General features: G+C 50.5%; 10 protein-coding genes and 1 non-coding gene across 11 annotated transcripts; 7 read left to right on the top strand and 4 right to left on the bottom strand.

The window, feature by feature from the left end:
- Positions 1-1716: 1716 nt before the first annotated feature.
- On the bottom strand, positions 1717-3287 carry BDP55DRAFT_691797 (uncharacterized protein; the record flags this gene model as incomplete). Its single annotated transcript, XM_060577029.1, has 4 exons — positions 1717-2001; positions 2071-2586; positions 2643-2666; positions 3273-3287. The coding sequence occupies 4 exons, from the start codon at positions 3285-3287 to the stop codon at positions 1717-1719; spliced, it is 840 nt and encodes a 279-aa protein (XP_060432721.1).
- Positions 3288-3540: 253 nt separating this feature from the next.
- Positions 3541-4298, bottom strand: BDP55DRAFT_712788 (uncharacterized protein; the record flags this gene model as incomplete). The annotated part of the gene is made up of 2 exons (XM_060578220.1): positions 4038-4298; positions 3541-3983 (listed from the first exon to the last, which is right to left on the bottom strand). Exons 1-2 carry the CDS (start codon positions 4216-4218, stop codon positions 3541-3543), a joined length of 624 nt encoding a protein of 207 aa, XP_060432720.1. The 5' UTR covers positions 4219-4298.
- Positions 4299-6145: 1847 nt separating this feature from the next.
- On the bottom strand, positions 6146-7528 carry BDP55DRAFT_546720 (aromatic prenyltransferase; the record flags this gene model as incomplete). The annotated part of the gene is made up of 2 exons (XM_060568688.1): positions 6146-6257; positions 6312-7528. 2 exons carry the CDS (start codon positions 7526-7528, stop codon positions 6146-6148), a joined length of 1329 nt encoding a protein of 442 aa, XP_060432719.1.
- A 1387-nt stretch (positions 7529-8915) lies between these two features.
- BDP55DRAFT_605008 (FAD binding domain-containing protein) lies at positions 8916-11130 on the top strand (the record flags this gene model as incomplete). The annotated part of the gene is made up of 6 exons (XM_060571100.1): positions 8916-9764; positions 9836-9934; positions 9988-10337; positions 10391-10542; positions 10620-10878; positions 10974-11130. The coding sequence occupies 6 exons, from the start codon at positions 8916-8918 to the stop codon at positions 11044-11046; spliced, it is 1782 nt and encodes a 593-aa protein (XP_060432718.1). The 3' UTR covers positions 11047-11130.
- Positions 11131-11254: 124 nt separating this feature from the next.
- BDP55DRAFT_t101 lies at positions 11255-11341 on the top strand. The gene has a single exon. It is a non-coding gene; the product is annotated as a tRNA-Pro (tRNA).
- Positions 11342-12363: 1022 nt separating this feature from the next.
- BDP55DRAFT_629017 (short chain dehydrogenase) lies at positions 12364-13104 on the top strand (the record flags this gene model as incomplete). Its single annotated transcript, XM_060571968.1, has 1 exon — positions 12364-13104. One exon carries the CDS (start codon positions 12364-12366, stop codon positions 13102-13104), a length of 741 nt encoding a protein of 246 aa, XP_060432717.1.
- Positions 13105-13295: 191 nt separating this feature from the next.
- On the top strand, positions 13296-14614 carry BDP55DRAFT_653908 (uncharacterized protein). The gene has a single exon (XM_060574226.1). It carries the CDS (start codon positions 13597-13599, stop codon positions 14293-14295), a length of 699 nt encoding a protein of 232 aa, XP_060432716.1. The 5' UTR covers positions 13296-13596; the 3' UTR covers positions 14296-14614.
- A 527-nt stretch (positions 14615-15141) lies between these two features.
- Positions 15142-16241, top strand: BDP55DRAFT_546606 (carbon-nitrogen hydrolase; the record flags this gene model as incomplete). Its single annotated transcript, XM_060568671.1, has 2 exons — positions 15142-15760; positions 15850-16241. 2 exons carry the CDS (start codon positions 15142-15144, stop codon positions 16239-16241), a joined length of 1011 nt encoding a protein of 336 aa, XP_060432715.1.
- A 229-nt stretch (positions 16242-16470) lies between these two features.
- Positions 16471-18738, bottom strand: BDP55DRAFT_691790 (fungal-specific transcription factor domain-containing protein; the record flags this gene model as incomplete). Its single annotated transcript, XM_060577028.1, has 4 exons — positions 16471-16715; positions 16767-17419; positions 17482-18576; positions 18689-18738. 4 exons carry the CDS (start codon positions 18736-18738, stop codon positions 16471-16473), a joined length of 2043 nt encoding a protein of 680 aa, XP_060432714.1.
- Positions 18739-21557: 2819 nt separating this feature from the next.
- On the top strand, positions 21558-22455 carry BDP55DRAFT_712784 (uncharacterized protein; the record flags this gene model as incomplete). Its single annotated transcript, XM_060578219.1, has 3 exons — positions 21558-21689; positions 21902-21944; positions 21985-22455. The coding sequence occupies 3 exons, from the start codon at positions 21558-21560 to the stop codon at positions 22212-22214; spliced, it is 405 nt and encodes a 134-aa protein (XP_060432713.1). The 3' UTR covers positions 22215-22455.
- A 362-nt stretch (positions 22456-22817) lies between these two features.
- On the top strand, positions 22818-23559 carry BDP55DRAFT_725851 (uncharacterized protein; the record flags this gene model as incomplete). The annotated part of the gene is made up of 2 exons (XM_060579058.1): positions 22818-22901; positions 22960-23559. The coding sequence occupies 2 exons, from the start codon at positions 22818-22820 to the stop codon at positions 23557-23559; spliced, it is 684 nt and encodes a 227-aa protein (XP_060432712.1).
- Between the last annotated feature and the right edge of the window lie 1037 nt (positions 23560-24596).

Genomic DNA, 24596 nt, shown 5'->3' with positions numbered 1-24596 from the left:
ATAAAAAGAATCTTTATAAGCTTTAATATAGTAAAGTAGTAAGATATTAGCTATATTAGCCTTTTTTCCGGAAGCCTTTACTTCGACGTTAGAATTTAGAATATCTCCGGCGGCCTTTGACCTTTAAGGCCGACTTTAACGGTCGACCTTTATTGTCGACCTTGACGGCCTGCGCCACTATATAATTGATAGGTAACCTACTTACTTATATTATATCGTGTCTTTTAGATTGAAATTATTATATTGAGTTAAGCGTATATATAGGGCATATTATGCGTATTATATAGTTAAATTGCGTACTATATTGTATGATTTCTTTTTTTAAAAGCTGATCCCGTTGAGGTTGATCTTTTGCGCCTGTAAAGCTGGAAAAAAACCACTGTATAATGGTTGGAATAAGATACCAACTCGCTTGCCCACATGTCCTCCTCTGTTTCGGTTATAACATCAGAGTACCGATTCAATAGTTATCCCTCCCATCTATGAGCCTTTTCTAGAGACTCTGTGAAGCAAGACCTGGTGTTGGAATATTAGGCAGAAAAGGTGGATCTGGAAAGTGGTCTGGGCCTGTATGTCAACTTACTTCCGTACATTTGATAGAGTGATCAAGGGCCACTGGGGGCATCTAAAGCGCACCTGACATTGCGCTACGGAAATGAAATGCCAAACCGCTATTCTTGCCAGTTCCCACTTAAGTATGTGTTAGCATTTCCACTTCTACTCACATTGATGAGTTTCTCTCAACAACGTACCAGGCCCGTGCCAATACTTTCTGTCAAGCACACAGCCTGATAGAGTTATCTCCACGTTGATCGTCGAAAGCTAAGGCTCGCATTGATGATTAACATACGAGCAGTCATCTTTAGTCTCCTTTCACGCTGGGGCATCATGAATCAGTATTTATCAACGGGGGAGCAGAACTGAGTCGCACAGCTGAGTCAGTCAATCAAAGTACGTCATGAAAGGGAGGAAACTATCTGACAGTGGGTTGAGAGGTCGAGGACTGGCTGCATTGTGCGCTACTGCCGTACCCGCGAAATATATTACTGCTCATTTGAGAAAGTTTGACTCCATGTATACGATACAGGGCTTTGCCACCTATTAATCATGATGGCGAGGCTTGTATGGTAACACCAAAGATTCCCCAAAAAGCAAGATATGGGTTTTAGAGGTTTCTCTTCACGTGCTTCAGACATTCGATTTACAAATCTGCCACATTTTCTTTATAGTCAGCTCTAGTTCTTCAGCACTGAGTTGGGAGCTTTTTGCAAGAACTTGTTTTAAATTGATATTGAAGCCTTCGAGAACAATCGGTGACCTGAGAGCAAAGTCATAACATGCAAAATGGTCTCTTATTCGGCAATAATAAGAGATATGTTGTTCAAGAAGAGAGTCGTACTAGCCAGGCAGCTCAGGCAGCTCAATCTAGAGTGAGGAGAATTATACTATAACCTTCTCCTTGAATTTCCGAGATCCTCTTGAACCTAGAACCTTCCCAGGCAGATGAAAGCTATGAAACTCACACCCTGTGACAAGTCATTCGCATTTCATCGCAAAATTCGTGTAAACAGTCTCTGTTATGAAGTGGAGTCCGAATTCTTAACTCTCAAATTCTGACGGCTCTCCGACTAATGTAAGGTAACATGAACTGGTCTGGTGTACACTCAAATAGAGACATTTTATATTGCTAATCCATGGTACATGTTATATCACTACTTAAGTTGTCTTTTCTCTTGCAATCGACTTTACCAGGCTCTCCACCTCATCATCTAACATTTCTTTGACTCCAAGCATAGGATTGTCGTCTTTGGGCCAAGGGCAGGAAATTTCCGGCCTGGAGTTCGCATAGCGTATCATGTCGCCGAAAACGTTCATACTGTAATTTCCCGCCTGGAACTCTTTCAAAGCTCCAGCAAATACCTGATCCATGTTCGACGTTGACTCAGTCCAGCCGTCAGACCCCAACGCCTCCTTACACAGGTCCACCATCTGTTTTTGGCTCTTGTTGACAGAATGCACGTAAACAGGTTTGTTTTCCGTCTCTACATGGTGAAGGAGGGCTCCCGAAACGGCCTTGCCAGTTGATTCGAGCGTGGTCCAGACTTGGACATTACTCCCCTCGTTGATATAATCGACTTTCTTGTTGTAGATGTCGATATTCATGAAGCCGGTCCGTAAGTTCCAATCCAAAAACGCGCCGTTGCATATGACACTCCAGGTCATTCCAGTTTCTTCACATTTCTTCAGCAAGTGTTTGTCATTCATGTCTTTCTTGAAGAAAACGGGCACCGAATGAACGTTGCGGTTGTTGAAGTCCAAGCTGAAGTCTGATGGAATGTAACGATAGACTCCAGCCGCAGCAGCAGCATCTATCAATCTTGACGGAGTATCGTCATGGACAAGCGTACAGTCCACAAAAGCTTGGTGGCCCTGTAACGCATCTTTGATAGCATCAGAAGAAGCAAAGTCGACCACCTTGATGTTGACCCCGTCAGGAAAAGAGCTCTGTTTGCGGACCAAAACAGTAACATCAAATCCGTCTGTAAGCAATGCCTTCATAGTTGCTTTTCCAACATTTCCAGTGGCCTTTCATAGTCAGTTACACATCATTCGGCTAGACTATGTTTGGGACACGAGCTTACTCCTGCAATGGCGACTTTCTGAATCTTAGGTGCCATTGTGATTGTGAACACTGTTTCTGCTATGATAGTAAGGCTGATAGGGGAAAACCAGTCTGAAAGATCTTGTCGATGCTGGGTTTGGCGCAGTCAACATCAACTGCGTCTCCTATGAACTATTTAAGCCGGTTGAAGGATATGCGGGGCTATCGGGCCAGAGCCCGCGCCCATCGAAGAATAGCCCCCCGAAAGAACCGTCAACCGCGTCAGCATTCTTGCATTCAAGACATTAAATGTGAGAAGTCGTTGTATCTGAGTCTCGCGAGAACCGCTCGCCTGCTCTGTGCAGGGTTGATCATTGTGCCGGACCCCCGGTTTGACAGACGCATCTTCCCGCCCCGAGTCCGAGCACAAGGTGCGGAACCTTGTCGTCTGTCAAGCAGCGTCACTCGTCGAACGCATCTACATCTGTTGAGGCACGTCAACCTCGCAATTCGGCGCATACATCTATCCGCATCTGTCTCAGACGGTCTGATATATGTCGGGCTCGTCGGCCACTCAAACTTTATGCCACGACACAGGTGCTGCGGGGAGGGTACCTGCCCCCCTTCTGCGGGAATACGTGCGCGGTGGATCAATCCTAGTGCGTGGGACCAGCTTGAGCGCCATCTTGGCATCTGAAAAGACGTCGACGGCTTCGTAAAGGCTTTCCTCAAGGTCTTAGCATGGTTGCCAATACTCACGTACTACTTGGACTTCATAAGGTAGGTTAGACGAACTATTGACAAGTCACAATTGTAATACGAAACAATCACAAGTTCAAATTGTGGCTTCAGAAAAGTCAATTGCAAGCTACTGGACTATCGCTATCGGTCAATGATCCGTCTAGATACCCAATTAAAATGCGTCATGAATACCTCATCTAGTGGGTGTTGGTAACAGAGAAGCCCTTAATGGGGTAGTGGAAGTTGACGTGGTGAGACTCCACCTTGCCGCTGGCAGGAACATAGACAGACTTGTCGGCAGCTCTGCTCTTCTCCAGACTCTCCCATCCTAGAGCCGCGACGAACACCTTGCCGCCACCGTCCACCTCTTCGGTCGAGAAACCGCTGGCAAAGTCATTGAAGCCATCCATACCGCGGACCTTCTCGAACTGAGCTCGCATGTCATTCTCAGACATGGTGGAGCCGCTGATTGTGATGGTCTCGGCAATAGGAGAGTCGATGGCGGCTCTGGGTGCGTACGGAACGAACTTGATGAAGTACGACTTGACCGGGCCAGTCATGACTGTCTTGAATTGCTCCATGGCCTTTGCGCATTCAGAAGACGCAAAGAAGCTGTCGCGGGACTCCTTTGACTTCCAGCCTGTGATGAATTAGACATGTTCAGGTTGTATGGGAAAAGTGACTTTGAACTTACCAGAGATGAGATCAAGAACCTGCTCGTTCTCGGACCAAGGTCCCCATCTTGTGCGAAGGTACCCGTCTTGAGTCTTCAGAGCAAGGAGGTAGGTCTTAAGAGGTTCCTTCCAGTCCTCCTTGGTTCCCTTAACGGGGATAATCATGCGCTCAGTAACGCCTCCGGCAGGTGGTGCAGACATATTGATAATGTTTGATTGAGGTGATTGAGAGTAAATTTGGAGTGATTGGTTGATGATTGTAAGTAGTTCTTGGTTGCTTGTGTGGATGTGATCGTGGTTGATGAATGATAATGATGCTAAAAGCTGCTATAGAAGGTGATTAAAGTTGGTTATATACTGCCAAACGTGGGCCCGTGTTCTACGGAGCCGTTTATCGTTACCCGGTATTCTTTAGATGCATGACACTGAAGGCGTGAGTCCGACAATGATCTCACGGTACGACACCGCGGCCCGGCGGCTCTAGGTGGAGTGCCATTTCCTATGTCCGTTTTGGGGTACTCCCGCGGCTGCCACCACGTCAGGCCATCCACGCCTGGACCCTCAATGTCAAAGATTATGCTAACCGGAGTCAAAGTTGTGGCTTTATTGCTGTGGGGTTGCCATATACGGCGATCTTCTGGAAGGAAACACTGCATTGGGTCCCGGAGCCGCGTCGTTGGCGCCATTGCGAACTCAGGGCCTCAGCTCTTCCCCGATGTTTCTAGTTGCGAGATAGCCCTGTCAAATAGAACAGTGGAGTACGACTGCCGAATAAGAGGTTTCAAGCATTCCTTCAAAACTTCAGACGAACTTGACAAGGGTATTCACTTGCCTTATGGGGAGCGGGAGCGGAAGCTCTGCATCTCTTGTGAGACTACTGCAAGTCAGGACACAGACAGCGCAGCATGTGGGCTATGATGTTGACGTTGGACTGACAGAAAGAAACATAGAACAGTAGGCGGTAGGCTTCGCAAAGAGAAGCTTGCCGTTTTAGGGTATCCGATGCTTTCGAAACGACGCGGCGGACAAAGCGGCGATGAGGTGGGGGATCGACGAAGGACCTCCGCAAAGTCTAAGTTTCATTAACATACAAGGAGACCGGGAAAATTCCAGTACCCTGGCACTCCTGGCCGCTTGACTTGATATGGTCCGCAACCTTCGGCACTGCAATCCCGTCGCATTCTCGTTGATCGCTTTCGGACCTGTCCTCGCTCCAGGCTTCGTTTCCTCTCTACGTCGCTCCATCAAGTTTGCATGGCCGCCGGCCTTTAGCCTCCCGGAGCCTGGAAGTGCCATACACCTGAAACCTGGGGCACCGGCGGGCAACGTTGTATCCCGTAGCATCTCCTTGATTACTGCGGTATTGACACCGTTGCCCCGGTAGCCCTAGTCCGTTGATCATCCCGGCGGTCATCGGGGAAACACCAGTGCCCGGCCCTCCGCAACTGCGGACGGCATTGACTCGGCGGGTCTTCACGGACTAATGCCATGTCCGATGCGATGCGAAAAATAAGAGCATGTCAGCCACGTTGGCAATGCGTGTCCGACCATGAGTTGTAGTTGGTTACAATGCTGCAGTGCGCAAGTTGCCAGGCAGAGACAAAGGATGTACAACTCGCTGTAAAAGTCAGATGCAGATCTACACTGAACTGATTACTGATGGTTGTGGAAGGATTTCAATTCCAGACAGTGCCAGCTAAGCAATGGCAGCTCACGAATCCTGAGGTCCGTTTTCTGGACCGTTTTGTTTGACTTGACTATATCTTTTTCGAGACTGCAGTATCGAGCAGGACGTGCTTTAGTTTACCTGCACAGTATTATTGAGCGACGTTTCTGCACATTACTCACTAGGTAGTAGACAGAGTAGGAGTGCTTGAGGAGTCGACAGCGAGAAGTCTGGAAAAATTGAACATCAGAAGCTTGAACAATTTACACATACAAAATCTACGTCATATCCAGATACCGTCAAGTTCAGCGTATATCCTGTCATTTATAAAGTCCGAGGGGCAACTCTGAAGGGTTTCAGGCTCCTCCCGCCAACGTCACCCTGTCAAATTGCGCCTCGTTATGAACACGCTTCCTCATCAACACAGATAGCTACCCAGCAGCTTCATTATCCGGTCCGATTTTAGTCTCCTTGTACTTTCGGAGAGAAGTAAGAAGACATATAAGGCCCAGTCTCGTTGTAGTTGTACGAGACGTAAGAGAGCCCTCCAGACTTAGAGTAGTCCCTACCAGGTCTTGAATTCGTTAGCGTTTGTAAAATGTTTAGTGATATTCTTGGTTCAACTGACAGCTTTGACGTTTCCATCGCCCCTCGGTAGAACTTGTCTGCAGACTCGTCCCATCCCAAATTTCTGAGAGCTTGCGCAAAGTTCTTCATGGTCTGCGCATCGCTACTCGCAGTCTGACCCCATGGTAAATGTGCTTTGATATCGATACGTTCCGCTCCCGGCTTCAACTCAAATGCAAAGCAGATGCCCTTGTGCAGGTTCTGCATATCGCGAGCGTCTTTTCGTTGTTCCGCCGTCATGCCCTGTGGCTCGTCGAGGAGCAGATGCCATACTTTTTCCGCGGTCTCTACGCCTTTCAAGGTGGCCTCGTCAGTCTGGGCTCCACCGAGGGTGAAGACGTCTGCCAGAACTGACTTTGCGTTTGACGTTGTCCGAGCATAGACCTTGACGCGCGCCTTGGTGGGGTCGATGCAGTCGACAGCCATCATCTCAACTATGCACGGCTCTTTGCACGTCGCCAAATACTTTTGCAACTTTGCGGCCGATGCTGCGAGCCTGTCTCCGCAAGGCTGTAGCCTAGGGATCATGTCGAAAACGAGATCTGACGTCGTCGCTCCTGTCGCAAAGTGCTTGAGGACGGGAAAGTGGTAAGATTTGAGAATGCGCTTCGAACGCTTCATGTCGTAGGCAAGGAAAAGCTGCGGTATGCGTTTGACGAAAGAAGGCATCGCTTGACGAGCAGCTACGGCTTCTTGGGGTGTGAGAAACCACGCATCAACGAGTTGCTCGTGCCATCGCATGTCGACATCGGAAGAGACTTGAGAGAGAATTGGGATCATGGACCTGCCAATTTCTCCAGCGAAGGGGTCGTCGGTAGAACCGGCAGTGTCTCCCAAGGGCTCGAATGTGTAACGAATTACGCCGTCATCTCCCTTGGTGAAATTCCAAGATGGTTCGAAAGTAGATCCATCGTAAGTCAAAAGCGGTCTTACTTTTGCTTTTGGTGTCGGAATCCCGAACGAAGGCACAACAACATCGCGGAAGACGCGTAAGTGATCTGCCCTTTCTTCCGGTGTATATGACTCGGCGCTGTTGAGCAGAGTGTTGAGAAGTGGTGCACATTTATCCCACCACCACCGATGCTTTGGGTTGAGGGGAGGGTCAATGGGAATGGTACCGTCGTTGACACTCGAGCTGAAGGCGTTGAACTTCTGAGGAGATTTCAATGGCGCCTCGAGACCATCCTTTACGGGATTGTAAATAGCTGCTGGCACCATGTTGAAATCAACGAAAGTGTGTGCAGCATAAGATTCAAGAGGAATAAAATGGAAATGTTATTAAGCATGCTCATATGACGCTGACATGTAGGAAGTAGGGCACCCTTAAATCTTTATAGCTTTACCATACTCTGGGCATCTTAATTAAACACCGTTCGCCTGAAGTGGTAACTTCCTAATCAGATCTACGTTACACTCCGTCAACCGAGATACTCGTGGAACTGAAAATTAGACCGAGGGCCGAAGTCTTCCAGTTGGTCAATTTTGTCCGCCGTCCTCCTCATAGGGTCGCCGTTCACGTTCAAGGCGAAGAACAACATTGAGTTTAGTCCGGTATCAAGTCACGACAACGTCACTGCATTACCGTTGTTAGGTGGACCGTCGTCTTGCGGGCAGTGCATGGATATGCTGACTGCTTCAGGGAACTTACTCATACCCAGTAACCTTTCATCTTGAAGTCGAACAAGGAGGCTGTGGCCTGCCTGCTGTCAAGCTTAGATAGCCGTGGGCCGCGTGCTTAGTTAAAACGCGGAGACACATCGAAACAAACAAGGACAACCTAGCCGTATAGACCTGCAAAGATCAGGCGAAACCACAAGCCATGGCAGCGTATGATTCACTTCGTCAGCGAAACACTCGTTTTCGTGGGTATTCGTATAAGGCAAGTAGTGATGGCTTCTTGTCGGCGCCCGTCACTTCTTTACTCTGTATCATCTTGAGAGGCTTGGCCAAAGGTTGAAATCCGAGTTCGGCAAGTCAAACACAACTCTAAACATCCCACTTGATCAGACGATATGGCAGCTGCAGAGATGGCCAAGATTACGAAGTCGCCGCACATTCCGTAACTATCGGCAGTCCGCCGTTGTACTTCCAATGGGACATGGAGTCTTAACTCTTTCTGCACTTCATTAGTCAGGTGAGGATAGTGATACGGACGTTCCCATCGGACTCTTGGAAGTTTGATTCAATGCCATGCAGCCACTTGAGGGAATTCCAAGAGAGCCGTTCTCTTCAGGAACGGGCATTCTCATGTAGGAGATGTTTGATATCGAGTAGTCCAAGTGCTACTCCGCGCTTACAGCCCCGCGCGGACTGGATCCGCGGTCATCTGTGGAGGCCGAACTTCCGAAGGTCTGCCATGATATGGATATTGGCAACAGCTCATCCTAAGCTCTAGAGCTAGGTCGAAGCTCACGGACGTCATAGACCGGAAGCCCTCATCAATAAATCAGCTCTGCCCCCTCTTCAAGGTAAAGGCTTGCGAATTCAGACTTGTGACTACGAACAGCAACAACATTGATTATTTGGATTCAATCCAGAAATAACTGCATATTTCATCATCAACTCTTCATTACTGCACTAATTCTACTAGACTATCGACAGAATCATGGCACCAGGCGTCACGTCAGCGAATGGAGGGCACGCATCGAACGGTGCGGCACCAGCTCCTCGGTTTCTACCTCCTGGAGTTTCCACGGAGAAGTTCCAGGAGTTCGCAGCGAGCCTTCAGAAGGCAGTCGGAAAGGATAACCTCCAGATCATTACCAAAGATACTCCTCTGGATGATGGCGACTATCAAACCGTTGACTGCCAGACGCACGACATGCACTCCCTCTACGAGCGTGAGGAGTTTGTCGGCAGCGCACTCATCCACCCACGGAATGTGACAGATATTCAAGCAGTCATCAAGCTCTGTAACGAATATCTCGTTCCTGTGTGGACTTACAGCAAAGGCCACAATATCGGCTATGGCGGTGCCGCTCCGAGAGTAACCGGAAGTTTGGTGATGAACCTAGGAAAGCACATGAACCGCATCATCGAGGTCAATGCGACGGACTGCTACTGTCTCGTTGAACCTGGCGTTACCTATCTGCAGATGCAGAAGTACCTCGACGACAACGGCTTGCGGGACAAGGTGTGGCTGGACTCACCGGAGCTTGGCTACGGCTCCATGATCGGAAACGCCCTGGACCATGGTGTTGGCTTCACTCCATACGGCGATCACTGGATGATGCACTGTGGTATGGAAGTCGTGCTGGCCAGTGGAGAGGTTGTTCGCACGGGCATGGGTGCCATGCAGAGCCCCGAGGGTCGCAAGCAGGCGGCTCAAGGAGTGCCACCTCAAGATCAGCATCAGAACGAGTGTTGGCAACTTTTCCCTTACGGATTTGGCCCAATCAACGACGGAATTTTCTCTCAGAGTAACAACGCTATTGTCACGAAGATGGGCATGTGGGTAAGTTAGAAGCCAGAAGAGGAGACTACCTAAATTGGCCCTAAGATGAGGCGAAGCTGACTGATGGATAGCTCATGCCTGCACCGCCTGGAATTACTCCCTTCATGGTTACATACGAGAAGGATGAAGATCTTGAGGCTGTCGTCGATATCATTCGTCCGCTCCGTGTTGTAAGTTACTCCCTTGAGACTCTACGCGTAGCGCAGCTCACCAAACTCTGTAGAACATGGTTCTCCAAAATGCCGCTAGCCTTCGTCACATCTCGCTCGATGCTTCGCATTACCACCCCCGCACAGCGTACACTGATGATCCCAATACCCCCCTAACGGAAGAACAACTGGATGCTGCGGCTAAGAAGGTCGACCTTGGCCGATGGGTCTACATTGGTGCAGCCTACGGGCCCGAGCCGATCCGCAAAGCCCACCTTGAAATCACTAAGCGTGAGATGACCAAGGTTCCCGGAAGTCGATGGTTTCTGCTCGAGGATCGTACAGAGGAGCATAGCACCTTGCACTGCCGGGCTGACACTATGCGAGGCTTGCCAACATGGGACGAGCTCAGGTGGCTCAACCAGTAAGTATCCAAACGCCCCGTGCCTACGTCGCAGCATTGACCAGTGTACTCAGATGGATCCCTCACTGCACATTCTTGTCATTCTCACCAATCTCCAAGGTTGATGGCAAGTCTGCCATGAAGCAGTACACGATGGCTAAGAAGCGCTTTGCAGAGGCGAAGCTGGACTACTTTGGTATTCTCAGCATTGGCATGCGTGAAATGCGTAAGTTATCCGTCACCCAGCTTGTCGCTGGGTCACCATGGGGTATTGAGGAGATTTACTCACGCGAGATTGCACAGACAACATTGTATGCATCGTTTACAACAGGGAGGATCCCGACATGCGTCGCCGTGCGCAGTGGCTCGTCCGTACCATGATCCAGGATTGTGCTGACAACGGCTGGGGCGAGTTCCGTACTCACGTCGCTCTGATGGATCAGATCGCGGATACGTACGACTTCAACAATCATGCGCTTGGCAAGTTGAACCAGACCATCAAGGACGCGTTAGACCCCAATGGCATTCTGGCTCCCGGGAAGAGCGGGGTTTGGCCCAAGAGCTACGATAAGTCGAAGTATCAGTTGACCAAGGACTACATCAAATAGATCATGTCGGGACCTGAATTCAGGAATCATAGTCACCCCACGGACGTACAATTCAGCAATTGAAAAACTCTTTTGAAGTACCTAGTAGCTTCTTATACAATGGATCCGGAATGACTCACTGACTAAGATCTGAACATATGTTCAAGCATATACACCATATTTGCGATATTTTCGGCTGGCCAGTGAATCTTGAGACAGAACTGGCGTGGGGCACTTATCTTAGGTAGAGAGAAGGATTCTTTGTCACAAAATCCACTGGTCTGAAACTTGAGGCTTGATAAAACCAAACAGTGAACTACGCTTACATCGAAGTACCCCGCTTAATAATCAGCCCTGATGGTCTAGCGGTATGATTCTCCCTTAGGGTTTAAACGACGCGTCTGGGAGAGGTCCCAGGTTCGAATCCTGGTTAGGGCCCTCTTTTTGGCCTCGAGCATTGTTTTGCTTAGCAGTCACGGCAGTCCATTGGATTAAGTTAGCAGGTGTTTTCCTGAAGGTCGATGAGCAAGTTCTTTTCCAGCTTCCATAACATGTGTTCATTGCCTACGTCGTCGCTTCGAGCCCGCATAGGGGACTACTTATCTTTGTTACTTTTGATCATAGAACTGTAGTATCTGCCAGTGAGTTATTCATCATCGTATAGGTAGCCTGTATGTTGGATTGACGTTTTCGAACTTGTAAGCTCAGTTGCTAGCTGATGAGCAAGACTTTAGACGCGTACCCATATTCTAAATTATCTGAGCAAACCTCAGCCCCTGTTTGGCCTTGTCTCTCTCCGGTGATTTGAGGCTTTCTTGGAAACAGCTCTGTAATAGTTCCTAGTTCCAAGGCCGTCGGCTTCCAGCGTGAAGCGCGAATATCCGTGGACTCCGTTTCAGATCGCCGACAAACATTCTCAGCTCCCAGCGATTCCGGACTCCGGATACGGGCCATGCCAAGGTGATCAAGTTGGGACGAAAGTTCATGCAGGGGAAGGCATGCATAGAATCTTCGATGAAGCAGCATGATCAGCATCTGCATTGGGTGAAGGATTGTTTCGGCACGGGGCAAGGGTCAATAGACTTTTCGTAGATCAACTTTCGTAGAAGTTTTGCTGGCAGGCTAGTCTGACTCCAGTCTCAGTCTCAGTCTCAGACTCTCAGTTGTCGTTCATGGCCTTCCCAAAGAAAAATGGTCGGTTGCTTTGAGATGACGTATGTGAGCAATTGCCATTTCGAGAGACAAAGTCACGAGGCGCAAACACAAACGCGTTTGCGCTCCATGTCAATGTATGAACTGTTTGTAGTTTCAATTTTAAATGGCCAACCTGCATGTGGACAGCTCTCTCTGTAACACATCACTATCATAGAAAAAACATCACAATTACACTGACGACCAGCATCCTTCTTCAACTTCTAGATATTGAAAATTAGAACCGAGAACTAGACGTAGTGTTCAAGATGTCCAGAGAGTCTGCAGACCCGACAGTAGCTCTAGTGACTGGAGCCAACCAGGGCATTGGCTATGAGACTGCCAAGCGATTAGCCTCAGAGCACCCGGACTACCATGTCTTCATGACAGGGCGACGGAAAGAAGCCATTGAAAAGGCAGCATCGGAGCTCCAGGAAGCCGGCTTGAATGTTGAACCCTTGGTACTCGACATCACTTCCGATGAGAGCATCAAGTCAGCCGTCGATATCATCCGCACAAAATTTGGCCATCTCGACGTCCTCATCAACAATGCTGGAATCCTCTTGGGCAAGCCCGAAGACTCGATCCGACAAAAGCTCGCGACGGTCTACAACACCAACGTCTTCGGCTCCGTCGCCGTCACAGACGCCTTTATTCCTCTTCTTTGCGAGTCTTCCAAGGTCAGGCGCATCATTTTCGTCAGTTCTGGGCTGGGGAGTCTTGCGATTCGGACAGACCCAAGTCTGGGACCTGTGAGAGACTTTATCGAGTATGGTTCGAGCAAGGCCGCGCTCAACCACGCAGCGATGACTTTTGCGTCTAGATACAGGGACGATAAGATGTGGAAGTTTAACATTTGTTGTCCTGGCTACTGCGCGACCAACATGAACTCGTACGAGGGTCCTGATGAAGCGTCATTGGGATCGGTTCAGGCAGTGTACCTAGCGACGTTGGGACCTGACGGAGCATCTGCGACATTTTCAAACCGACATGGGCCAATTCCGTGGTGAAAATCTGATGGATGGGTTGAGCAGACGGCACGGAGCTGGCGTGCTATTGATGTGTTGGTCTGCTATTCCAGTCCATGACCTGTATTTATTCTAGGTGAAGCAAACGGCCTTATCACGGAAACTCTAAGATAAACAAGGACAAAGGCAAGGCTTCGGGGACTTATGATGGACAGGAAACGTGCGTTCTTAGCGCGATAGATTATTTGTTTACTCTCAGAATTATCCTGATGTTAGTCAACGACGCAATTGTTGTGCTGGCGTGACACCCGCGCGAAGGTCCGAATATGTCCGGTTTCGTGCAAGGGATTGGTGAGAGCGCGCCAATTGGGCAAATGTTTCCTTTCCATGTTGCTCCAAGGGCGCGTGTGCACGAGTTTCCCCGCCCCAAATCCTCTTGCTTTCGAACAAGAAGCACTCTCACCCGACTGCATTTTCTAAAGCTGAATCGGGACCAGTCAGCACTTTCAGGTCGACAGATCAACAGCCTTCATCATGAATGAGCAACCTGTTAGACGACCCTACAGAGGCTCATGTCATTGCGGTGCGACGCAGTACATCGTCTTTCTCTCGTTTCCCCACGCCCAACCTCCCGCGCGGGTCCCCAGGGCCGAAGCGCGAACGCATCAAGACTTTTACAGATGCAACTGCACCACCTGCCACAAAGCCGGAATATTCCACATGCGCCTCGCCTCAGCCCCGGATGATTTTCTCCTCCTGAAGCCCCTTGACCCGTACAACGACCTAGGCGACTACACAGTCTATGAGAAAGACCTACACTTTCTCTTTTGCAAAAGCTGCGGAATGCGATGCTTCACGTTTATGGGCAAGGGCGAGGTCATAGACGTGGATCTGCCGGTCCTGGGAATCGGTGCCGGGACCGGCTCCGGGGCGGATGAGAGGGAGACCCGCGGCAAAGACGGGTCGCCGGCGGCCGCGGCGGTGGCGGTGACGGCGGGCGAGCAGAACATGACAAAGGTGTGGAGACCGAAGAAGGATGGTTGGATGGAGGGCAAGAAGTTCGGAAGCTATTTGAGTGTCAACGGATATTCCGTCGACGCCGGCCAAGATGGATTTGATCTACGCGAGATAACGGAAAAGAAATGGGTTGGGTATTGTGATTGGCTTGAGTTGCAATCCGAAGGGTCTCAAGGGACTCGACATGATCGGCCCTGGGAAGGCGGCGCTTATTGAGTTGGTGATGTTGGTTGACCTGGTTCGACTGGGCCGGTTACTCAGATCCCGGATTGATAGGGGAATGAAGCGGACGCGTTGGGGTGGAGATGAGCTGAATGCCAGGCTGGTTGGAACCTGGCATATCTTGGTTACACCGGTGGGAGGGGGTTTGTCGGGATATGGATTACCCTCGCAATCCATAAAAGGATTCCGGCCCCTGATACGTCTACCGATTCTGACTTGCTCCTTTTACACCTTCGTAGTAGCATTTCGTAACAAATGTGCCGATAGCTCTGATATCCAAGATGATTAGCACTATAATAATGCACTATTGACATCCTTGCTCGAGTCGTGTGCCTCTGGATATTGCTGACGGAGTATCACTGCGGAGGTCTGCATTCCGCTCCCGGCTGACTGCCGCGGTGCAACGGAGGCTTAGCGGAATTCATGATCTATCACACCCCCCTATGACCGTCGCATTGTGAAACGATCTCCTTGCTATCATGAAGACTATGAATATTAGCAAAACTCTAACCCCGCACTTTCCTTATCATTGGGTCTGCGTTGCATGGGAAAAGACGAACTTGTTAGTAGACATATCTCGGCGCTATCTTCATCAGGTAACGAACCACCCTGTAGTATTGCAGCTATTACATGCCGCGCCCACATCCGGTCAGCCAGCACCGCCATCCAAGAGATATATAAAAGGAAGCCTTCGGGAGGTCGTCCGAAATCAGGCGAGCCTGTCAAGCTTTTTACTTTTCACCTGCAGTTGCATCTCCTCTTCACATGTCTTTGCTCTCAAACCTTGCCTTACGTATCACCAACTCCACCCCCGCAGCAACAGCAACAGCAACAGCAACAATGACCAACACAAGCAAAGTTGTCAAGGTGGCCGTCACCCAGGCCGAACCCGCCTGGATCGACCTCCCAGCTGCCGTCGCAAAGACATGCCAGCTCATCACCGAGGCCGCCTCCAATGGCGCCCAGCTCATTGCCTTCCCCGAGTGTTGGATCCCCGGTTACCCCGTGTGGATCTGGACCCGCCTCATCGACTTTGATCTCAACGTGAAGTACATCAAGAACTCGCTACAGCTCGACTCGCCCGAGATGGCCACCATCCAGGCCTGCGCAAAGGAAAACAACATTGCCGTCTCGCTCGGCTTCTCAGAGAACGACAATCACTCGCTCTTCATTGCGCAGGCTCTCATCGGCGGGGACGGCGAGATCAAGGTGCACCGCCGCAAGATGAAGCCTACGCACATGGAGCGCACCGTCTTTGGCGACGCGTCGGGCCACTGCTTGAAGAGCGTGGCAGAGCTGCCGTTTGCGCGAGTCGGTTCTCTGGCGTGCTGGGAGCACATCCAGCCCCTTTTGAAGTATAACACAATTGCGCAAAAGGAGGAGATCCACGTCTCGGCATGGCCCAGCGTCACGCCTCATTCCGGGGGTGGCCCGGACATGTGGTCCATGAGCGCGGAAGGTATGTCACCAAAATCACTGTTCCCGGTCGGAATTCAAAATTCCGATATTCCGGTCACACAAGGAGCTTGAACTAACCAGCATGATTAGGATGTCAAAACCTCTCTCGCACATACGCTATCGAGTCAAATGCCTTTGTTCTTCATAGCACGGCGCTCATCTCTGAAAAGGGTATCGCGGCGCACAGCAGCGCGGGCGGCGCCATCATGTCCACCCCCGGCGGCGGAAACTCTGCCATCTTCGGCCCGGACGGCCGGAGGCTATCGGAGCCCGTTGACGAGACCACGGAGACCATTATCTATGGCGAGTTGGATTTTGACGCCATCCACAGGACGAAGATGTTTGCGGATTGTACCGGTCACTACAGCAGACCGGATCTTCTGAGGCTTAATGTGGATAAGGAGATCAAGATCCTAGTTAGGGCGGATGGTAGTGTTACGAAGGAGGCGAAGGAGGATGAGGAACCTGTGCTTGTTCTCTAGATACCTATTTCATGATTGCGACTTTTTTGTCCAAGTAAATCAAACTTTTAATCAAAAAATTCCAACCGTTCCGTCCAAGATTTTCCGATCAATCGATCGCAGCCCAACGCCTCGATCGCCACAAATTCTTCCAGAACGACAAGAGAGTCTCGTCTCATGGTATGGATACATTGTATACATGAGCCTTGCGCTACGCGTAGCCGAGGCATTTCCCCATCTCTCAACCCGCTCATAACCCATTGTTGCTCGAAAGCCAGTTGAAGTCCTCGCAATCCGTGAGCCCCTGAAAGGCTTGCAGAAAGTCAACACTGCCCATAGCATTCGTCCGCTGGCCGCTCAATCCAGAAACATCGAGAGTTCCCAAAGACGCAAAAGAACTCATGTCCAAGGTACTAAAGTCCACGGGTGGCGCGTCAGCCGCAGTGGCGCCGTACCCATCCCACTCATACTCGAACTGGACCTGGTTCACGCCACCTAAGTCCGCCTCACCCATATCCCTACTCCTGGGCTGCGTAATATTCGCACCCAAGTCCCTCTCTGCATCAGGCGCCGTTGTCTGCTCAATCTGGTAGCTAAACTCGATGGGCAAAGCCCTCATAACGCCCCACCGCTGCGCGAGCACGCGGATGATCTTGATGCTCTTGACGGCACGGACAGGCCACGAGACCTGCAGCTCGCGCAGCAGCTCTAGGCACTGTCGGAGCCAGTACGTGCTCTGATGCCGTAGCGCCGGCGTCCAACTGGTCGCGTTCATGAGGTGCACGATCGCGGCGCTGAGGAGGTGGTGAATGATGACTGGGTTCGGGGAGGTGTCGAAGCCGTGGGCGCGGCGGTAGGTCCGGACGAGGCGGGATGTTGCGGTTGCTGCTGCGGTGAGGGAGCGAAGGACCAGGAGCATGAATTCCGTGTTTTGTCTTTTGCTGTTAGTGGTGTTCCCGGGCTCGGTTGTCTCTGAGGTTTGTGAGATTGCAACGAAGATGCGGAGAAAAGGTGGCATAGTGATGAGTATTGTCATTTGGTAGGCCAAGTGGAATTGGATGACTGGTTTCGGGGTCGAGTCGCCCGATAGATGGAGCCTGTCATCGCGGGATCGGAAGAAGGCGCTTAGTGCGTCCTGGCTTGCTACGAGAATGCGTACTTGTTGTGATATCGGTAGAGATTCGAAGTTTGTTGAGAAGCTGAGATTGTCAATAGTCACCCTTTTGAAACTTGTGTGGAAGACGGAGGAAGCAGTACTTACACCTGATCCATGTACTGGTCATGTAGATACCACAATTTGCACTGCCATGCAAAAGAAACTTGACCTAGACCCGCCTTCGAGTTTTCAAAAGTCATCTCAAAGTCTGGCACGTTGACTCTCCGCCACGGCAATGCACAGTTACGGCCGAGAATAGAGATGGCTGTCCGGTCAATGATGTAAAACATCCAAAAAGTGCGAATCTCCTGCTCCGTAGCCTCCAGCTGCCTGGCCTCGCACTCGTCTAGCGCCAGGACGTGCAGTCTCAAATGTACGCACATGCCGGCGGCCATGGAAATGAACATCCAGCCAAAGTGATCTCTCCCCATGGCCAATGAGCGCCAGGACATCATGGACAGCCCCTGGATGACCTTGAGTGTAGGATTCTGCCTGCAACAGGTGAAGATGAGGCTTTCTGCAAACTGCGCGAATGCATCTCCTATGAGGGTGGCGTCGGGTCTGCGTGTAAAGGTTGTACCCGTTGCTATGATGGCACTGTGTAAGAAGACTTCATCTGGAGATTGGTAAGGGTAGCTGTGGAGAAAGTCGGTCGTCGTGTAGGGCGTGAACTGGTGTTCTTGGTTGATGTTATCCAAGAAGAGACCCGCCATCTCGTGTATAAGGCCTTTTTGCCGGCAGTAAACGAGCACTTGTTCTGGAGGGATGACTTGATGGGCCATCGGTACAGCCGGCTGTATGGGGTCGACTGAGTAGTGAGACCCAGTGGCAGGGTCGTCGATGATAGTTACCCCGTCACCGACGTTTGTTCTCCATAGCATTACACAGAGCTCTTCCATTGCCATCTGAGACCTCTCCTGTGTCCCCGAGTCCTTGCTTGCACTATCTCCATGGTCTTCTATGGAGACAACGTCCTTGACGTCCCCGTCGTTGCCGCTGACTGCGAGACCTTCAGTGGCATCACCGCCATCGAGACTTTCTCTGAGAGTGACATCAGGCTCTGCAGAGTGAGATGCACGGTCGCTTAGAGACAACGGCGGCGACGAGTCCTTCTCGGCGCTTTGCTTTTCTAGAGCCAAGAGCAGCGACTGTACTTGGGCTTCGAGGGCTCTGACGTAGTCCTCATCCCAGTATTTCCGTCTGGATGATTACGTTAGCGACATGATCCGGTTGTTACTTAGCATTGCTTCTAGTCGAGGTGAACCACAAGTAACCAGGTTACAAACTTTCTGGGGCGTTGTTCAGTGTAAACACATTCCCTGTTCTGCCTGCTGCACAAGGAGCATGCAGGACGGGCAGCATCGCACTGCCGATGGGAGAAACTCGTTAGTCATGGCAGTTCATGAAAGGACTAAGAGACTAGCAAGGGAGCTCGGGGAAGTTGGTCCTTCCCCGTGGGGTCTAGAATGGAGTCTAGAATGGAGCAAAACTTTGGGAGAGTTCTTCTTCGCACCGGGGCGACCTACTTTACGCTTCCCCGCCCTGCACCGGTCACAAGCGAAGCTTGTTGGTTTCTGGGACATGGCCGTGTTGGGAAGGGACCTGCTCGGGGGAATATTTGTCGGATCTCAAGTTGGGTTCTCTTTTCGGTCACGCACAGCGCCGAGCGAGTAAGCTCGCCCTCTCTTTCCCGCGTCTGCAAAGGGGCCCGCGAGGTTGGGCGACTCACCTCATCCGGCTGCCAACGGTTTGTTTCCTTTCATCTATGTAGATCGACCACACCCTCTGCAGGCGGACGAATCCAGAAATGGGGGGTGCGAGACCTTCTGGAAGACCTGGAAGCAGGGCTTGAGTCGTTGGAAATGACTCTGCTGGCGAGCGACTGACGTCTCACGTACGCGGTGTTGTTCGGTGGTTGATCTGCGGGGTGGAGACCTCCGCAGGATAAGCCTAGGGCGGACGGTGAATTGAGCATGTCATAAATGGCAGCGGAGCGGAGATGAGGGGTTTGCGAGACATTTCCCAGGGCACGAGGGGGCTGACAACCCTGATATGCTGAGTGGCTGCGGATAGTCGGAATATTTTCCGATGCCCACGCTATAGACTTCCCAACTGAACTTTCGATGCGTAAAGTGGTTTCTTTTTTGTTCTGTGAAGAAAGGGTTCTTATCTTGGAGGATCTCTCAGATAAAGAGCTCGAGGGCGCGGGCCACAGCACAGAAGTAGTTGATACGAAGAGTCAGCGTGAGCGAGTCATGTATCAAAGAGCTGTCGACAACAGCTGACAAAGCGGGCATTGATAGGTGGCTGGCATTTAAGCGCAGAGGAGCAAGAGGATACCTACTCGTCAAATTCTCGGCCAATGTGATTTGTGGAAAGTTTGCAAACGGTGAAAGCCCCTTCGATAGGATAGCGACAGAGCATATGATTGATGGGCCGGCAGATGGTATGGTGAGAGGGGCTAAGTTTGAGATCGTTCAGTGTCGGCAGCAGAAAATATGCTCCTCAAAAGTAAGACATGCCGGTCTAATTGCAAACAGACTTCACGAACTTGAGAGCCTCTCTTGAATGAGACGCATGTAGCGTCTCATTTCTGACCTAGGCCTATGGCCTTTACTTGCTCTAGGTCTCTATGTTTATTGAGTATTTCATTCTACCTGTATATCTATAAAGTACATAGTCGAAGGTCTGAGGAGACAACAAAAGCTACTGAGTTCAGGCCTTAACACTTCAAACCCCATCTACAAGGCACGTTACTTTTGAACTCTGGATGGTCTCCTTTGAGGCTTTCCGGCGGTACAGTAGCGCTGCTTGCTTGAGGTCCATGGCGACATTGTTACGTCCACACATGTGTACTCTACAGTGTTCTAAATCATCCGAGTAAAAAGAGGATATGGAAAAGAACTGTACTCGGACCGGGTTAATATCAAGGCGTGGAGAGCGAGGTCCATGGCCAAGATAGACTGCTATCGTGCTCTTCGTACAACTCTCCCATTTTGTGAACACATCAAGAAGCATAACTGCCGTAGAGAGACCGGACAGAACTAAATAGATACATGCACTTGTGAAAACCCGACTATCTTCAAGGCAAGCCGGGACCTCGGACATCCCTTACTGAGTTACATAACCTCTTCTTGTTTCTTGCCCTACCTAAGTGTAAGTCTGAGAAGTTCTGAGGCTTTGATGCAAGAACCAGCCTTCTCAATTGAATTCCCTTTCACAACTCCGCGTTATAGAATCATGTCTAGTCTGATTCCTCCAATATCGATGCGGAGACCCGAATTCTGGTCCATTCGCTTGTCACGTTGGACAACTCGACCTCGTTGAACCCGGCCATCTTAATACGACGACTTGAGGATCAATCATGAAGTCATCAATGGCAACATTGAATCCTACGGTTCTCAACGATTCCACGAATGAACAGGGATGATTCTTCTCAATCCTTCTTTAAAGTTCCTAGGGTGGTCTTGGCGGCTCACGGATTGGTATAGGGTAAGCGAGCTTCATGTAGGCTTACTGCATGAGGATGTACGAGCCTGTGAGATGGTTTTACAGTGGTCATTCGGGAAGCACTTATCAATGTCGCGAATATAGGCGAAGAACATAGTGAAAGTCCCACGGTGAAGTAGATTTTGCTGTTCACCCACCTCAACTCAGGTCTTGTCAAGTTCAAAGTGACAATACTAGACGAGCTAGTAGATGGGCGACCAAAGTCACACGATCAGCACTCGAAGAAGACCTATCCTAGCGGTATAATCTAAGTATTCCTATTCGTGGAATCAAGTTTGATTGAAGGATTCAGACGCATTTGCAAATCACTGGCCGGCAGATCTGTGCGTCTCACGGCTGGGACTTCAAACGCTCGAAATACTTATTGACGCAGGCGACAGACTGTTGATTCGAAGCAAAAGCAGTATCAATGCAATCATGTATAAAAGGGAATGGAATCCTCAATTCAAAAGGTACAGTTCAGATCTTTCTAGCCATCAGCCATTTTAAAAAGGTCTAGACACTAGCTTTAAGTTTCAATCCTTAATCCTACTCTAAAATTGTAAGTCCAGTCATTTTGGGATTACGTGCATCCCAAATATCTCCTTCAATATTTTCAATCATGAAAGAAAAAAAAATCACTTAGATTTACTAACAGACTTAGCTTCACAGAAGTCTTGCTTTCAGTCAAAATGAAGTTCATCGCAACCGTCGCTGTTACTCTGGCGTCTCTCGCTCTGGCTGCACCCAACCCCGAGGGTCAGACAACTTCAATAAAGCTCAGCAAGGACTATGTCGATGCTATCGTTGCCGCGTACCCCGACGTACACAAGCGCGACTGTAGCTTTGACTTCAGCTGTGGCTGCATCTTCTGCGTCTAGTCTTACTCGAGGCAAGCCTACAGACATCACGTATAGGAGGGTAGCCTGCTCACTAGGCTCTAGTACGGATATCAGTGTCTGTGAGGAGGTATCATGGATCACTTTGGAATTGACTTGGTGATCGTTTTGCGAGTATCTGTAATGACTCGGTGTAGTCTTTTGCAGTGCAGGTAGATGACAATATACATGATTTGACAAGTAAGCTGCACTCAAGGTACTTTCTGAACATATTACCTAGGTCAGATAGTCCTTGATAGTAAGAAAAGAAAGGGAAAAGCGAACCAAAAACCTTTTAGACATGTTCAAGTTGCAGTCAAAGCTGCGACAAGCACAGCATCTTATCTCGTTACAATCTCTGGCCTTTTCGAAACCGCTATTGCGCAAATCGGTGCTTACGCGGTTCTCTCGTACCATTCCACAGCCCAGTCAGGCCAGCAGCCGTTTCAAACTTTTGGTGGAGATGATTGACTGCGACGCCAGTCGGAACGGTCGATCACCGACGCGAATCTGAGCACAGGGCATTGTTCCGCTCCACCGGCCGACAGGCTCTGCCCCTCCTCGGCGCCGACCGATCGGAGTCCGGCAGCACAAGCTAAGGCTAAGGCGGGAAGACCCGCGCCGGAGAAACCGCGCCGGGAAAATGGGGCGACCGCCCGCCGCCTCCGCACGTGGCCGGCGTGGACGGGCAGGAGACAATGCTCCGCGCCTCTTCTTTCCCCCCTGCCCGTGCAGCTGCCCGCATTTGCAGGTCTCCCTTCCCCGAGATGCAGTTGGTGTTTCCGTCTCATTGTTCGATGCCGCAATAATGATGAAATTGTAGCCACAAAATAGAGCGCGGAAACCGCGTTGATGACGTCAAGAGGGGATGTTCGGGTTCTGTCAAAGCGTACGAACCCCCCCCCCCCCCCCCCCCAAATAGCATGAGGGGAAAACGCAAGATATCGACAACAGTTGCTGTATCAATCTAGGAGATCCCTTCTGACATTAGCCACACGTGCGAATCCCCGGGTCTTGAACGAATCGAGCAGGTGTTTACTTACAGCATCACTGCAATCTCGCTTATCGAACAGGATGGCGACCAAGCCGGCCACAAATGCCGGAGATACCATCAGCACCAAGAACCAAGTGCTCAATGCTGGTGCTTCAATAGTGCAAGTAAGTCCTAGTCCTCTTACTAGCTACCATCATGTCACGGTCTCTGACATCTGCTTAGGACTTTGCACCATTAAGCAACGTCTGCGCTCACCTCAACGCCTTCCACGCATACGCTTCTGACCCAAGCCGCGTCGTCGAAGCGAACCATTACTGTGGACACTTGAACGAAGACATCCGCCAATGCATCCTCTACGATAGTCCTGAGAAGAACGCACGCATCATAGGCATCGAGTACATGATCACCCCCAAACTCTACGAAACGTTGGAATCAGAGGAGCGCAAGCTCTGGCACAGTCATGTGTACGAAGTCAAGTCAGGCATGCTCATCATGCCACAGGGAAAGCTGCCGGACTTGGCATGGCAGGCAGCAGAGAACAAGGAGATGGAGCAAGTCGTTCAGTTGTACGGCAAAGTCTTCCACCTTTGGCAGGTCGACAAGGGCCACCAGCTGCCCTTGGGCGAACCGCAACTCATGACAAGCTTCACCCAGCCAGGCCAATTGGACTTTGCCAAGTACGTGGGCGAACGAGACAAAAGGTTCAACTCAGGCTATAAGCAAAAAGAGGAGGCCCGGAAGCATATTGCGAGCCCGTCGGTTCATCCCGACGCTGACCAAGCATGGAAGGCCAAGGACAAGAAGAACAAGGGAGTATCTTAGTGAGAACTGTCAAACACTGATGAGATTGATGCGACAACAATTACATCGGGGCTGTTGCATGCAAGTAAAAAAAGGTAATCTGCGAGGTTGATGCATCGCTTCCCGCCGAGGATGCACCCGTTTAACATTATCAACTATTGACCAGTCGCATAAGGTTGCAGGCGGGTCGAACAGGAGTTGTTCCTGGCGGGAGGCGGCGGAGGGGCGGACATTGCAGGTAATAGGTTAGTAATATGTGTGAGCAACACGGGCTATTTGAGAGATGGGAGACGAGCACTAAGGTTTTACGGTTGCGGAGGGCAGCGCGAGACGAGATTAATCCCATCTGAAATCCCATTATGATTTATTTCACACCCCGGAGGACGGGGGCCCGGTCGCGAGACCAGAGGTTGTGGATATCAGAAGCCAGACTGTTGGCGAGCGACGAGTGACGACACAGAACAGGCTCAGAGTAAAATGCCGAGCTATCCCCTTTTACTCTCATATGGCTCGATGTCGATGCTTCAGATTCGTCTCGAAACGTCCCTTCTTTTGCGTCCATCCCCCCCCTCCACCTCCAGTGACCAGTCTCCTGCCCTCTCGCTCGACGCAGCCCACCCACTTGAGGCTGCTGGTGATCGAATGACACCTGCTCTTGGCTTCCAGATGTGGGCCAGGGGTGAAACGTGAAGGGGAGATCCTGGTCTAAAGATCCTAGGCGCAAGCAGGGATGAGATGACTCCTTGCAGCAATCTTGTGGATCTCGCGCGTCTCCTTTCCGTCGCGGAGAATTTTTAGGGTAGTGGTGCCAGCGGCTGGCAATCTACGCGGAACCGCTCGCCGGAAGGAGAGACACATACCTAGAGAGTGAGACTGTGAGAGAGGAGAGAAATTTCTGGACTTGGACTGGCGGAAAGAAGAGCGAGCTGCTTTGCCGGTGCGGCACTCCGAGCCTCTACCCCGAGGCACGCGAGGGAAACGTATTCCATGTCCCTTCCCACACTTCCCATGCAAGGTACGCTCGCAAGCCTTCAGGTACCCGTCCGCTAAATTGTACC

This window comes from Colletotrichum godetiae, assembly GCF_030913485.1.
Source record: "Colletotrichum godetiae strain CBS 193.32 chromosome Unknown BDP55scaffold_9, whole genome shotgun sequence".
NCBI classification, from domain to species: Eukaryota; Fungi; Ascomycota; class Sordariomycetes; order Glomerellales; family Glomerellaceae; genus Colletotrichum; species Colletotrichum godetiae.
Note: the sequence above shows the minus strand (reverse complement) of the source record. Positions and strands in the feature narration are given on the sequence as shown.